The sequence below is a fragment of the Lycium barbarum genome, chromosome 1 (genome assembly GCF_019175385.1).
Source record: "Lycium barbarum isolate Lr01 chromosome 1, ASM1917538v2, whole genome shotgun sequence".
NCBI classification, from domain to species: Eukaryota; Viridiplantae; Streptophyta; class Magnoliopsida; order Solanales; family Solanaceae; genus Lycium; species Lycium barbarum.
Window position 1 is genome coordinate 6,105,486 of NC_083337.1, and position 16,195 is coordinate 6,121,680.

At 33.1% G+C, this 16,195-nt stretch overlaps 2 protein-coding genes across 2 annotated transcripts; both read left to right on the forward strand.

The window, feature by feature from the left end:
• The first annotated feature begins 980 nt into the window (after positions 1-980).
• LOC132630492 (expansin-B3-like) lies at positions 981-5,307 on the forward strand. The gene is made up of 4 exons (XM_060346066.1): positions 981-1,262; positions 2,183-2,483; positions 3,746-3,875; positions 4,525-5,307. Exons 1-4 carry the CDS (start codon positions 1,121-1,123, stop codon positions 4,720-4,722), a joined length of 771 nt encoding a protein of 256 aa, XP_060202049.1. The 5' UTR covers positions 981-1,120; the 3' UTR covers positions 4,723-5,307.
• Positions 5,308-10,514: 5,207 nt separating this feature from the next.
• LOC132630500 (lanC-like protein GCL2) lies at positions 10,515-15,748 on the forward strand. Its single transcript, XM_060346071.1, has 6 exons — positions 10,515-10,800; positions 12,129-12,307; positions 13,398-13,509; positions 13,630-13,746; positions 13,839-14,156; positions 15,260-15,748. Exons 1-6 carry the CDS (start codon positions 10,612-10,614, stop codon positions 15,593-15,595), a joined length of 1,251 nt encoding a protein of 416 aa, XP_060202054.1. The 5' UTR covers positions 10,515-10,611; the 3' UTR covers positions 15,596-15,748.
• Positions 15,749-16,195: the final 447 nt, after the last annotated feature.

Consider the following 16,195-nt stretch of genomic DNA (forward strand, 5'->3'; position numbering starts at 1 on the left):
AAAATGAATGGAGGGAGTATATATTATTACTACTTAATCCTCCTGTCACCAACACAATTTTTGGTTTTCGGTATATATGAAGTTTAATACGGGGAACTTAATGTTGTATAATTAATAGTACTAAATAAAGTACACGAAAATCCATGCATTATTTTTTATGAAATGCTAATAAGTGAAATAAATAATACGTGGATTTGAATATACAAAAAGCAAATCCCCTTGCAATTGTTAATTTCTAAATAACATTCATGTATTTATTCACCATATAACAATTCGTGCATTATTTATCGTTCATAGAACAATCCTTATATATATTCTCCACATAACATAGTTATATTATTATGAGTATAAGTTACATACATTTTTGTAAGAAATTTTTACACCATCATGTCACGACTTCGACTTATTATAGTATACAAGTAATCTGTCTTATTTTACAAAATTATAAATGTACATTTTACCAATCCCCTTTTTTAATATTCACATAACAATTGTTATGTTATTATCATGAGTTTAAGTTAATATAAATTGTTAGTGTAGCAAATATTTACATTATCATATCACTTTGATATATTAATTGCAAGCAACATGCCTATCTTATTTTCATGATTCCAAATCTACATTTTAACAAAAAAAAACACCTATTAACTATCTTTTGACTGATTATTTACACTAACTCAATCAGAATGCTACATGAAGAATTAATGCATTACAACGTCTATAAGTTAAATTCTATTATCATTACGTATGATAATTAATGCATTACAACGTCTAAAACTAAAACCAACAACCAAACTGACCCCTAAACTGACAATAGTGTCAAGAACTTTATAGCTTTGCTGTTGTAACGTCTTAACTGTCGCTGGCCCCCATATTATAAAGTAAGTAGTGGCACCATCGTGAATAAAAATAATTCAAATAGGGTCACATGGACCTAAAAGTTCCACAACCCTTTATATTCCCACCTTATAAAAATAGGACTACATACCTTACAACAAGTCTCCAAAATTAACTTTGTTCTTACTTCTAACTTCTAACACTACATAGCATTCTCTTCTTCTTACTACCTCGGTTTCTCCGTAAAGCTGAGAAACTGAGGACTATATTCTACACTTACATTATGGATTTTAGTTATTTGGTTGTGTTGGTGGTTCTGGCTGTTTTCGTTGTCATCGACATTGCTTCTGCGGCCAGCCCTCTCAGACATTGGCACTCTGCTTCAGCTACTTGGTATGGCAGTCCTAATGGTGATGGTAGTGACGGTAAGTTTCGAGTTCTACCCTTATTTACATTTACTCCTGGTTTTACCTTTATAGTCAGTCCAGGGTTAAAAACTTATTCCCGCGAGTGTTTACACCAAATCAGTTGAATAAAAACATGAAAAAGTCATACACACATTTTTTTTATAAAGGTTATAGGCCAATTTACTCACATTTCCATAATTTTATTGAACACGTGCTATCTTCTACCAGCACAAATTATTCTGTTTATCAAAACTTGAACAGATGAAGAAAAAACACCAAATATCTTTGTTTTGGTAGCATTGGAACCAAAAACATCACGATTCTCAACCACTTTATTTATCACTTAGCCGAAGTCATACACACTTTTTTACTTTAATTTTTAACAAAATTTACGTTGCTTCAATTTACACGGAGGAGCGCTAGATAGTTGAAAGTCAGTAAAACAAGTCAGTTAATGATTAATTTTAATGTATTAAATAAATGCTTAGAACGTGCTCCCCAGGGCCCAGGTCATGCATTATAGCTAGAGCCTAGAATAACAAACCAACCGGAATAGAGAGGCCACTTCAGAAATTAAAATATACGGGTTGAGAGTGAACACGATCTATTATACATTACAATTGTATTGTATACTATCAGTTCAATTAAGTGTTACTTGCAAGTTACAAGTATAGTTGTCCTTCTACAACAGGTCAAATTGCACTACTCATATAAAGTTTTCATTACACTTCTCACTAAAATATAAGTTAGTACATTCAATACATTCACACTTTTTTTCTGCATATGTGGAAGTGATTTGAGTTAAGTTGAACCACCATAGCCGCTAAATCCGTACTATGCATATACCGACTCCAACTAGTTTGAGATTGATGAAACAACATATCACTAGTTGTTATAACTACAATTCATTCAATGTCCTAATTTACTTTTTGGTGTAGGTGGGGCATGCGGGTACGGTTCAATGGTGGATGTAAAGCCATTCAGGGCTCGAGTAGGTGCAGTGAGTTCAGGCCTATTCAAAAACGGCGAAGGCTGTGGTGCCTGCTACAAAGTAAAATGCTTGGACAAATCAATTTGTTCGAGACGAGCCGTGACAGTTATCATTACCGATGAATCACCGCAACTAACCAAAGGCCTAAACCATTTCGACCTTAGTGGGTCTGCGTTTGGGCGCATGGCTGTTTCGGGACGTAATGGGCAGCTGCGTAACCGTGGTAAAATCACCGTCATTTACCGCAAGTAAGTCAAAAGAGTAGTGAATTATGAATTTTATAATCTTAAATTAAAGATGTGTATAATTTAAAAAAAAATATTTGAATTTTGTTATTAAACATCCAAGTAGGAAGGGATAATGTTTTTAATAATACTACTAACAGTGTGCAGTTTCAGTTCTGTCAATTTGTGGTTAGTGTATGATTTAATTTATTTACCGAAGTTGGAAGTACACCGTACAATTTCGTTTTAAAAGTGTTGAGTGACAATGACAGCATTGAGTTCAGTCACTGTGATGGGGTTATTTCTGTTTCATTTTTTAAATCTATTTTTATTACTTTTTCTATTTAAATTTATGCAGTAATGTCCTTTGCTTTTTAGTCTATCATAATTTTTTTTATGTTCTAAAATTCTCACTTTATCTTTACTGAAATAATTTGTAGATATACAAATGTTTAAGATTCATTTTAGAATCTTAGACTACAAATCTCAAAAGCTCAAATTTTTTCAAACTTCATTGTCAAACCACATAAATCGGGACGGAAGGAATAATACCTTTGTCTTCTCTATAGATAGGCTATTTAATTGGAAATAAAAATTTAATTTAAAAAAAAGGCTTTTGAAATATTCAAAATTTGTGATTTAAAACGAAAGTGCTATTTTTATGAGTAGAATGATAGTAGTAATAATTTTGTGAGGTGGGGAATTCTGTTTTCTGGTACACGCCTCCATGTTTTATCCTTCTTTTTTTTAGTCAAAATCTTCACTGATTTCTTCCTCGGTTTGCATAAAATAGACTCTTGACTGCTGACACACTTTTCGTTTGACCAAATTTATTTCACTATTTTCTGATTACTGTAACTACTTTTTTCCTTTTTGGGGTCATTAAAGAAGTGGAGTCCTTAGGTACTTACCTTTTTTTTTTTTTTAATAGTTATGGGAAATAACTTTTTTTTTTTTACAGAGGTAATAGGGAGAGGAAAGAGTTAGCTGAGAGCAATAACTTGATTACTTCAAATTAAATTCAATACTAAAATGTCATTGTTGAGTCATCGCGGTGAAAGGATCGCGATGATCATATAAAGTCCAATTTTCATTGAGCAGCGGGCAAAATCATTTGCGCGATTTAAGTACAAAATGAGGTATAATAAGTGCTAAAGTGATTTTGCTGCCACTAGTAATTGAGATTTAACTTTTTACCGCTATGATTTATAAAATGAAAAAATAAACACAAAATATTAGATAAAGATGATGGTTGCTGAGAGTTTTAATTTTTGTGGTGGGTGTAGGACTCCTTGCAAGTATCCTGGACAGAACATTGCCTTTCATGTGAATGCAGGCTCAACAGCTTATTGGCTCTCTCTTTTGGTTGAGTTTGAGGATGGAGATGGTGATATTGGATCTATGCATATTAGAGAGGTACATATCTTAATTGGATTTCACTTAATATATTCACTGATAAAAAACATTTTTTTAGCAAGTACATTTTATTTCATGCGTACTCAAAGTGAAAATTTAGAATTCCAAAATGACTAGCAATTCTCTAATCACTGCCTTAGAAGACTCATTACAATTTACAAGAAATCAAACACATTTCGATGAAGACAAATGAAAAGTATTTTGGATATCTTAGAATACTATTATAACCAGGTAGCCACAATGGTAGCCACCTTTTTCTAAATGCTACTATTGGAATGTGACCACTAATCACTTTTCAGATATTCAATAGCAAGGGTAAGCTTGAAATAATAATTAATTTGTCTTGATTTCTAAAACAACAATTATTTGTGACCCTTTTATGCTAAAACAGCACCTAAAATAGAACAGGGGGTTTATTGACTTACAAATCATTCATTTTTCTCCTTAAATGAGTAACAATTGATTACACATGTTTCATGGAATATTAGTAAGGGCGAAATCAAAACATATGAATGCATTCTTGATTTTCTAAAGTGTCAAATTATATATTTTGGACCAAAGTTGTTTGGCTAAGAGTGACAGTTTAAAAGGACATGATGGGAGTATATGTTGAAGTTTATTTAAAATTAATAATTTGTTAATTTTTCAGGCAAGGTCCAATCAATGGTTAAAGATGACACATCTATGGGGAGCAAATTGGTGCATTAATGGTGGACCATTACAAGGGCCATTCTCAATCAAGTTAACAACACTATCAAAAAGAAGAACCCTCTCAGCAAGAGATGTAATTCCAAGCAAATGGACTCCTAAAGCCACTTACACTTCTCGTCTTAACTTCTCAAAATAGACTTTTGACTCCATTACAGGATCACAGGAGCAGGAGCAGATGCATTTAAGGACTTACAGATTTACCGAATAAGTACAAATAATAAAGTTCGTGATAGTATTCTAACTCGAACTAGTAATATTCAAATTATGAATTCGCCTCCACTGCGGCAGGGATTCAGAAGAACTAAAATACTAATAGCCCTATAACATTGTTACATAGCTACCTTTGTCGGTTGGATTTTTTAAAAATGGAAAATCAACCTTTGTATCAGCATAATAAGTATCCGAGGTTCACCCCTTTTTTTTTTTTTTTTTTTCTCTTTTTGTCCTTTCTTGTTGATGTAACTCTTTTGTATACTGCTTATATAAGGGTGGTTAATAGTAAGCCCTCTCCAAAGGAGAATGAGCCACCTTTATGTATTTTTTTTTTTTTGGGTTGTTGTAAAAGTTGTTTCCTATGTTTAGTTTTTGGGTTGTATATTAGGTGGTGTTAGGTCTTTCTAATGGTTTTAGCTGAGGGAAGGACAAATATTATGTACATTTACTGTGTGTTTGCTTTATAAGAAAACATATATATAATGAATGGTGTGGGAACCTTCTGCTACGGTGTTGTTTAATCCGTTACTATTATTATATTTTAACCTATTAACGCGTAATTTAACCTATTACCTATCAATAATATTTTAACCCGTTGTTGAAGGTGGAAACAGGGCGGAGGCACAATGTTATTTATGCGTTCAGTAGAACTCAGTAATTTTGACTCAAATCTTGCATTTATAATAGAAAATTTTAATTTAATATATATAAATAATCTATTCAAAATTCAGTATACAAAGAGAGTTATAGTTCAAATCCTATAAATTAAAAATCTTAACTCAGCATATGAAGCAGGGGTAGAGCTAGGTTGGGCCGAGGGTATCCATCTGAATCTCCTTCGGTGAAAAATTAAACCGTATATATAACGTTAAAATTATTTTTATATATTTATATATATTAGATGTTGAATTCCTTTGACTTCTTCGTGTGTTTATTTCTTTATATTTTTGAATCTCTTAGCAAAAATTTTAGCTCCGCCGTGACTATGAAGAGAATAATTTAATTTCAGATTGAGCCAAAGCAAAGGTTGGCCAGCACTTATGAGGGCATGACCATATCTTTGAAACAAAGAATATCATTCTCACATGTATAATAGTTGAGAACTAGTTTGAGTGTGGACAAGTCTGATAACGTTCCACACGTGGAGGAGGTCCCAATAACTAATGACTGCTACTATTTTTTGGGATCAAACTGACACTGAGTAGTTCTTCTCCATGTGAATTTGCATGTGATCAAAGGTCAAAAGTTACACTGGTGACAGTAGATGCCCCTTGTTGAATGGAGTAGTTTGCAATATGAAATAACCAAAGGGGTAATTACTTACTCCGTTAATTTTAATTTATATGGCATACTTGGTACGGATAAAGAAAATAAGAAAGGAAGAAATAAATATTTTTTAAAATTTGTGTATTTGCGTGGTCTATACTGTGGTCTTAAACACAATATAACATTTGTATGATTATAATTTTTTGAAAGGTAGAATGATAAGTGTAAAGTCAATTATTTCCGAATTCAAAAATTTACAACAGAAAATGTACGGCATAAAATAGAAGGAAGGAAGTAAAACAAAATGATATCTCTGTTTTAAAAAGGTTTTAACCTTTTGAAAAATGTTCTTTGATAAACGTTATTGGTACTTCTAAATAAGAGAGAGTGAGACTAAGATCAAACAAAAATTACAACAGCCACTGTTAAATAATTGTTAGACTGGTATTTTCAAAGATTAATCTGTTATCCCCCAAATCAGGCAATCAATCTTTTGAGGAAATATTCTATGTTGGAAATCTTAACAAAGGATAGAATCAACTTATCGGATTAAATCGCTGTGTCGTGGCAAGTCACTATTTTGAAAGTGATTTTGGCCCGACTCTGGTACAAATCGTTAAGGCCGGTCACTCCCTAAGGTTTTACAGTTCTTCCAAACACGTGCACCTGTGGCTGGAAGTTTGGAGTTGCACAAAACCAATTGCCCAACAGACAACTCAAGAGGAAAAGATGAAGAAGAAATAGAATTTTTCTGTGTGTAAGTAATTCACCAATAAGGTGATTCTATATAGGCTGAAAATCCGAAAGGGTAAAAGAGGATCAATAAGCCATTAACTCAGTCATTAAGGAGAACTTAATGAGTCATTAACCTGGCTATTAAAATCAACAATAAATCAGTCTCTAAAACGGAATTAAAGATGAGGGATGATAATTTGTTTATTCTTTGCATCATCACAAGGTTATGTCCAGCATTCTACACACTTCAAATTTTTATTTTTGTCGGTAATATCTTTGTTTTCCATCTTTCTATGTCAAATTTCTAACAACTTAAAAGATTTACTACAATAAGTTTTGCCTAAGCGCATACCAATTTTAGACAAGGCTTGGAAAGTGTTGCCAAAAGTATATGTGAGAACTTCTCACTGAGAAGTATTACAAGCGTGTTTTTTTGGTTAATGAAAAGGCAACACTTTCTCACAAATTATAGCCTTTACCTCAAGAAAAATGTTGCCTTAGCAAAAGCAAATTTGGAAGCTCAATACTTCGACTCCACATTCAACAATTGTGTTGGAATATATTAATTGAAAGCCGTTGAATTTTAAAATTGGGTAGAATTTGATTTCTAATTCATGTCTAGTTAAGATTTATGATAGCACTAGGTTTTTCTGTTTTGAGTTCAAGTAGATTTCTTACCATTATAACTAGAGGTGCCGCTATTCTCATATTGTGAAAAATTGCAGGAAGCATTCAAAGATTTGTACATTTATGAATAACATTCAAGAAAATAGTGTTGCTAATTGATTTAGTACACAAATGGAGGAAACATATGAAGGGTCAACATATTTGCCCCAAGAAATCATCTTTGAAATTCTCTTGAGGTTACCTGTCAAATCCCTCTTGAAATTCAGTTGTGTTTCAAAATCATGGCTTTCTTTACTCTCAACTCCAGTTTTCAGCAAAACTCGTGGCAAATTTTCATTGAAGAATCCCAAAATAACTAAAAGTAGATTTGCTGTGGCAGCCTCAGTTCCTGGCTTGGATGGAATCTGCAATATTTGGCAGCATGGGGTCTGAAAATTCATCTGTTACTGTGACTAAATTCAATCGTCCTCCTATATCTTTGCCCCTCTATGGTCGGATTTTGGGTTCTTGTAATGGGTTAGTTTGCTTACCTAGTGACTCGTTTACGTTAATGTTATTGAACCCACTTTCTTCTGAAGCATAAAATCAGGAAATACATTAAACTTTTCCAGTACATGGGTTCAATAGCATTAGCGTAAACGAGTCACTAGTTAAACAAATTAATCCATTACACGAACCCAAAATCCGAGCCGAGAGAGACAAAGATTTAGGAGAACAATTGAGTTTAAATGAATTTTCAAACCCCATGTTTTAAACATTGCAGATTGTCCCAACCAGAAAAAGAGGCTACTACAGTAAGTCTATTTTCAGTCATTTTTGAGTTATTTAATGAAACTTTGACATGGATTTTGGTGAAAAGTGGAGTTGAGAATAAAGAAAGCCATGATTTTGAAACCCACCTGAATTTCAAGAGGAATTTGACAGGTAACCTTAAAAGAATTTCAAATATGATTTCTTGGGACAAAAACTTTGCCCCTTTAGATGTTCCCTCCATTTTCTATGAATGTTCTTGATGCAACTATGGAGTGTGGAGTGGAAGTACTTAGCAAGATTTGGCTTGCCGTCAAAATACTACTGAATCAAAAGCTTCTACTAGGTATTTATATAAATGTATATCTGTAATGAATAATTAGATAGATTTTTAATTTTATAAAAATAAATTAAAAAATATCGAACTTCATTGAATAAATTTATATGTCTAAAATAATACTTTATACATTAAATTTAAAAATAATAAACATTAAATTTTCCATCTTGGGCCTGGAGCGACGAGAACAACTTCAAGCCAGCAGGAAACCCATTATATTTTTTCTACTAAAACTAAATGGGGCATTTGTACGATTGCCCTTCAAAGGCACTGGTCTTTAATTTTTGTCTTTGGTGGTCTTTAGTTTTTGCTCCGCTAAAATTTTTTTAGTTTCGGGTTTCAATTTCTGCTCAGTCAAAAATTAAAAAAAAATTGTAAGGTAGAATTTGAATTCGGAAGGCAAAGTTTTGCAGCAAAACTTTGTCTGTTGAATCTAAACCTCTGCCTTGCGGATTTTTTTTTTTAATTGAACTGGAGTTTGAACCTAGAACCTCGAGATGTTACGCGAAGGGCAAAAATTAAAGACCACAAATTTGAGGGCAAAAATTAAAGACCAGTGCCTTTAAAGGGCAATCCGCAAAAAAAAAAAAAAAAAACGAAATTAGTTTTAGTATCTCGAATAGTAAGTAGTAAGTTACAAAATATTCGAAATTCAATACTAAACTATTCAATAGTCTTAAATATTCTTTCTCTCGGATGAAATAAAATTCTCTCATTTTACAGTCAAATCTCTCTATAACAGCATCGTCGGATTCGAAATTCTTCAGCTGTTATAGAGAATAGTTGTTATACGCCTATAACAGCATTGACATTTAAATAATACTTTGCTGTTATAGGCAAAAGATGCATAAGATCTAATTTTCATTTTTAATTATCAAATTCTAAGTTTAATCACACTTTGTATAATGAAGGAAGATCGTTTAGTGATGAAAAATATATATATATTCATATGACATTTTTTGTCATAAATAGTGTATTAAATGATCAAATATTTGGTCAAAATCTCTACACTTATTATTGGTAATCATAGGTATTCTTTTTGTATAAAGATTGGTTAACTATTATGTTACCAAAAAAAGAAGATAGTTGTTATATAGGGTGTAATTCTACAAAGAGCGTACTGTTATAAAGTTGGTTGCTACTGTTATAGTTGAAATGTTGTTATAGAGAAGGAAAATATAACATAAAAAATCGATTCCAAAAAAACTTGGCTGTTATAGAGAGGTGTTGTTATATGCGAGTGCTATTATAGAGAGGTTTGACTGTATATTCTTTCTGTCCTAATTTATATGATACAATTTTCATTTTAATTTATCCCAAAAAGAATAATATATTTTTATATTTAGAAATAATTTAACTTAAAACTTTCTTAATTTAACCTAAGTAGTTTAAGAAAGAAAGGTGCAAATATACCCTTTTCGCTGACCGGAGTTTTTTTTAAAAAATCATTTAGGTTATTTTTTAATTAAAAAATGCAACGTGACTTTAAAAAAGGTCTACCTATTTTGTTTTGAGTAGACATATTTTTCTAAAGCCATGATAATTTTTTTTGGTGTGTCGGGTATAGTTCATTTAAAAAATATCTCCGTAATTTAAAAAAAATAAGTCTACCCATTTTTTTAAATGGACCAGACCCCACCTATCAGAAGAAAAAAATTACTATGTTACTATAGAAAAGTATGTTTTATCAAAAAAAACAAAATGGGTAGACTTTTTTTTAAGTCACGTGATATTTTTTTAATTAAAAAATAACTTAAATAATTTTTTTAAAAAAACACTATCAATAGAAAAGATATATTTGTATTATTTTATAATGACACGAGTATATTTGCATTAATTTTATAATGATAAGGGTATATATATATATACAACTTTTTATAACGAGGTATAACCCTTTAACCATATATATTTTCACCTACCGCTTTTTCACGATGCGATGCCACGACAAGTACACGTGTAAGGTCCAGAGTCTTCTCAAATTTTCTTGTCGGGACAACTCAGTATAGCATCTACAACAGCATACTCAATATAGCATCTCCCTATGTTAAAAAAAAAAAAAAAAAAAATAGTTCTTGAATTTTTGGTGGAATTACAGAAATGGCGGACAGGTTTTATCCAAATGTAATGCCTGATTTTGTAGCAGAGAATCCAAGAGTTGAAGAAGAACAGTTACAACAGCAACCAATTCCACAAGGCACAAATGAATCACTGTTGAAGCTTCTGTCTGCACCGTATAATACTCTATCTGAGAAGTTAAAACGTGCTGCTCTTGATCTTAAAGAAACTGTAAACACCTATTCTTCCCTTACACACATAAATATATAATCCTTCCGTCTCAATTTATGTGATATAGTTTGATCAAATACGAAATTAAGCTTGTGATTTAAAACAAGTTATATATATTTGTGTGGCTCTAAATTATTTCATTTAGAATAAAATAATGAGAAGTTTTAAGTTAAATTATTTCTAAATATAGATGGGTATATTATAACACTCCTGTTTCAATTTATTTGTCCTGCTTTACCTATTTAGTTCATGTTTTAAAAAAAATGTCTCTTTCCTTCTCTGGAAAGTATTTTTAAGACCAACAAGATTAAAGGATATTTTCGTTCAATAGTATGAGCAGGCACAAAATTTAAAAATAAAATGAGATTTTTTAATCTTGTGATGCTAAATTAAAGATGTGTGTAATATATTAAAATTTTATAATTATAAATTTGATATGTAAGATATTTAACTTGTCAACTTACTAAATATATAACTAGATTAGAGGCACTCTCTTTTGGACATTCGTGTCCAGAAAAGAAAAGTAAGACGCTTAAATTGAGACGGAGGGAGTATCTTTTAATTCAAGACCACACAAGATTCCGAAGTCATTCTTGATTTTGTTAAATTCCGTGCCAAATTAAAATCAGCCAAACAAATTGAAATGGAGAGGGAGTATTAAGTAGTCAAATTTCAAAAAGAATATATTCTTAAGTAGTAGAATGAAATGGGTCTAAGTGAAACAGAATGTATATTCAGGATTTATATAGTGGATATATAGTGGAGGTTAACTTGTTTGAGTTGTTGTTAACTATTTCTTGTAGAGAACTTGTAATTTATATACCAGTAGACTTCTCTAGTTTGAGGTTGAAGAGTAGTAGTAGTTGTTACAAAACCCTTAACCCTGAATTATTGAGTATAAGATTTCAAAGGGTTAAATGGAGCTGAATAGCCTGTTTGGCCACACTCCTGAAAAGTCCCAAAAGTGTTTTTTAAACAAAATAAGTGCTTATTTTAAGTAATTGAGGTGGCTGGCCAAGCTTTTATAGAAAAATTTAAGTACTTTCGAATAGTAGCAGAAGCTGAGAAAAGTAGGCACTTTTGGAACCTTGGCCATGCACAAATGGCTGCTATATCTTGCAAAAGCACTTTTCAAATTGATTAGTCAAACACAAACGGCTACTCTCCGAAAGTACTTTTTTAAGAAGCACTTCTCACGAAAACACTTTTCAAATTAAGCGGATTTTGAGAGCTCGGCCAAATAGGCTATAAGGATTGATATATAACTGCTTGAGATTGAGTTATAACTGTTTTTTTAAGTAATCGATGTCTGGTGCAATCGCTGACAGATAGTGGTGGAGACATGGGGACTAACAAGGCAACAAGTTCCAGACTTTACTCTTTACTGTGGAACGCTTGGGACTGCTTTTTTGCTGTTCAAGGCCTATCAGGTGACGAAGAACACGAATGACCTTTCTGTTTGCTCTCAGATTGTTAAGGATTGTGACTCTGCTTCTCGTCACTCAAGGTCTGCCCTCCATCCACCAAAATCAATCCTTTATTTATTATATATATATATATATATATATATATATATATATATATATGCATCGTGGTTTTCAATTTAAGATTTCCAATACTGAAAGAAGATAAGCTAAATGGACTTTTTGGTTAAACTTTTTTGTTACTTTGATCGACTTCTCACACTCCTTTCTTGGTTTTCATTTAATGCTTCAAATGGAATCAAGATAATAACATCGGCCTTTTTTGTTTGATTTATGTGGTAAATAGATCCATGACTTTTAATTATTTGACATCCCTTTGTGGGGTATGGCAGTAAGATGAGGAAAATGGGCTTTTTCGGTAGATATTGTGTTACTTTTGATAAAATGAGCTTTAGGTGACTATTCAATTTAAATCTTCAAATGGCACCAAGATAAACGAAATGGCCTTCTTTGGTTGATTTTACGTGTTAATTGGATCCATGAGTTTGAACTATTTGACATCCCTTTGTGGGATTTTCAATATAAAGCTTCAAATGGAAGGAAGATGAGGAAAATGGACTTTTTTAATAGATATTATGTTACTTTTGATAAAATGAGATTTAGGTGGCTTTTCAATTTAAAGCTTCAAATGGCCGCAAGATAAACAAAATGGCCTTTTTTGGTTGATTTAGTGTGTTAATTGGATCCATCAGTTTTAATTATTTAACATCTGTTTCTGACAGTGTGTGAAATGGCCTTTGAACTGCTTGTGCTTATCTGACATTTTCTTATGTTTTCTCTTGAGCCGAGGGTCTTCCGGAAACAACCTCCCTATCTTCCGAGATAGGGGTAAGGTCTGCGTACACTTTACCCTCCCCAGACCCCACATTGTGGGATTTCATTGGGTATGTTGTTGTTGTTGTAACATCCGTTTCTGGCGCTTTCAATAAAGCTTCAGATGGCAGCAGATTAGAAAAAATGGGCTTCTTTAGTAAATCTTTTGTGTTAATTTTGATAAAATGAGCTTTAGGTAAGTGATGACTTTCTGGCTTTTCAATTCAAAGCTTCAAATTGCAGCAAGTTAGCCTTTTTTTGGGGGTTGATTATTGTGTTACTTTGATCAATGAATTATAGGGATGTGACATTCCTATGTGGGAGAGCTGGGGTTTGTGCACTAGGTGCTGTCGTTTCCAAGTACATGGGCGATGATCAATTGGTTTATTACTATGTATCTCAATTTAAAGAGGTTCGTTTTTAATAGTTGATTGCTAGACTTTTCATATTGTAAGTTTGTCTTTATATAAGCTTCCCTTTTGTTTTCCTTTACGTGATAGCTTACAAGATACGCATTTGGTTCTAAGAGCAGATAAAATTAACCAAAGATCTTCCTGATGAATTGCTGTATGGTAGAGCTGGATACCTCTGGGCCTTTCAATTCATAAATAAGCATATTGGCAAAGGAACAATTCCTTCCACCTACACTGTAAGTGCAACAGCAAGTTCTGTAATCTAAGCGGGCATTAATCAGGCTGTTGTCGTCGAATCCGAACTTACTTTTTCTTGGTGGCATCTTAGGCTGCTGTGATCAATGAAATCATCAAGAATGGAAGAAGATTGGGAGGGAAGGGCAGAAGCCCGTTGATGTATGAATGGTACGGTGAGATGTACTGGGGTGCAGCTCATGGATTGGCTGGAATTATGCATGTTTTGATGGACTTTGAACTGGACCCTGATGATCTTCAGGATGTCAAAGAGACTTTAAATTACATGGTTAAGAATCGGTTTCCCAGTGGAAATTACCCTGCAAGTGAAGAAGATAGGAGGAGAGATTTACTCGTGCATTGGTGCCATGGAGCTCCCGGTATTGCACTAACACTTGTCAAGGCAGCTGAGGTAATAAACCCTTTAATTATATTTACTTCACATGCATTATGTGTGGCATCGGGCTGATAGAAGATTCATCATTTCCTGTACTAATTAAGGGAGTTGAGCATCCAGACTTTCCTTGTGTAATTAGATAGAACTCCTTTTTTTTTCCCCTTTGTTTTGATGCTCCTGAGATGTAAGAGGTTCTAGCATCTTTTGCAATGACGAATTCCAAAGTTTTTTGTATGGTAACTGCTTAGCGCATTAATTCCAATGGTTCCTAGCATCATAAGTAAGTGCACTCTCAACTGTTTCTACCCCGTCTATATGCTTGGAAAAAAAAAAAAAGTGGTAGTCCCAACTCCCAAGTCCTCTATTATCTTTCTTGGTAAAATTTTGTTAACGTTGTTTAACAGTTCAACAGATATGCTGTGTAATCTCTTTATTTAAATATATACTCAATAAGTTGGTTGTGATTAGGGCTGGCAAAATGGATAAAAAAAACAAGTAACCATCTCATCCAACCCACTAGACATGGGTCAGATAACTGGCTTTTTAAAAATGGATCAAATATGGATATTATCCACTATAAAATAGATATCCAGATGGATAATATGGATATTTATATTATCAAAACCCATTTGTCTGCTTGTTATTTTTCATGAGTAATTACTTTCTAGGAGTCTAAGCTTATTTTGGCTCTTAGCTTGTGTTCTCACCTAACTTATTTCTGAAACCATGGATAATATGGATATCCGTTGGTTAACCCATTTTTTATCCGTGTTAAATATGGGCTGGCTGGATATTTATCTGCTTTTGTTTAACCCGTTTTCAACCGCCCGTTTGCCACTGCTAATAGCGATATATGGAATTCTGCATTGAAGTTACCTTGTTATCCCTGGACAAGTTTGAGTGTGTTTATCATTGCATTTGATTTCTGAAATAAACTGGGTTGTCAATGAGCGTTATTGCATTCCTACTTTGGCATGGACACCATAAGTAGAAAAGGAACGAAGAAACGAAGAAATTGCATTTGCAAATATTTATATAATTCTTGGTTTCCTTAGCTTAAAGACTTTCTGTCACTTGATTTTGTAATTTGGAATTGCCATACAATATTCCAATGCCAGGTTTTTGGAGACCGAGAATTTCTTAATGCAGCAGCAGAGGCAGCAGAGGTAGTATGGAACCGCGGTCTTCTTAAGCGTGTTGGGTTGTGTCATGGCATCAGCGGGAATGCATACGTCTTCCTATCTCTGTATCGGCTCACAGGAAATGTGGAGTACTTGTATAGAGCCAAAGCTTTTGCCTGCTTCCTTCTTGATAGAGCTCACAAGCTAATAGCAAAAGGAGAGATGCATGGAGGAGATAGCCCTTACTCTCTTTTTGAAGGTATTGCGGGTATGGCTTATCTTTTCCTAGACATGACAGATCCGAAAAACGCTAGATTTCCGGCCTACGAGTGAAAAGTTCATCCCACTGCGAGAGATGAAGTAGTAGCGTACGATTCTCGTACATGTATAGAGAACTCACTTCTGTGACATGCACCTGAATTTCTTCTATTTCATTTGCTTTTATCCCATTTCCCCTACAAATGAGGTTGACAATTTCTTGTGCTAGTAGAACTTGGGTGCTTTCTTTTCTGAAAGAAACAACTTTTAGAAAGAATAAGAAGTGATTTTTGAAAATAACGGGAGGACGGCTTAGGCATTTCTTCACTTGAATGCCTACCACAAAACATTTAGGTGAGCACAGCACTATGATCCTTCTTGCCTGTTAGATTACTTTGACTAAGGCAAATCTGAAATGACTCTAGCTTGCTTGGCCATGCTTCTAACATTTGCTTATTTTGAAAAGTGCTTTTCAAAATAGTACTTTTGAAGAGTATTAGTTTGTATTTGTCTAATCAACTTAAAAAGCACTTTTGCTAATATTATAGCAGTACTTTGTGCTTGGCTAATGCTCCAAGCGTGTTTTTGGGGAAAAATTATATTTTCTAGCTTCTGCTACTACTAAAAAAACACTTATTTTATCTTAAAAGCTTGACCAAACACTTCAATTTTCTA

What these genes read in the sequence shown, in the direction of transcription:
- LOC132630492 (XM_060346066.1), top strand. Translation starts at nt 1,121, where the DNA reads ATGGATTTTAGTTATTTGGTTGTGTTGGTGGTTCTGGCTGTTTTCGTT. An exon ending in ATCACCGTCATTTACCGCAA is followed by an intron (nt 2,484 to 3,745) that starts GTAAGTCAAAAG and finishes TGGTGGGTGTAG; the next exon opens with GACTCCTTGCAAGTATCCTG. An exon ending in GATCTATGCATATTAGAGAG is followed by an intron (nt 3,876 to 4,524) that starts GTACATATCTTA and finishes TTAATTTTTCAG; the next exon opens with GCAAGGTCCAATCAATGGTT.
- LOC132630500 (XM_060346071.1), top strand. Translation starts at nt 10,612, where the DNA reads ATGGCGGACAGGTTTTATCCAAATGTAATGCCTGATTTTGTAGCAGAG. An exon ending in CTCTTGATCTTAAAGAAACT is followed by an intron (nt 10,801 to 12,128) that starts GTAAACACCTAT and finishes AATCGCTGACAG; the next exon opens with ATAGTGGTGGAGACATGGGG. An exon ending in TCTGCTTCTCGTCACTCAAG is followed by an intron (nt 12,308 to 13,397) that starts GTCTGCCCTCCA and finishes AATGAATTATAG; the next exon opens with GGATGTGACATTCCTATGTG.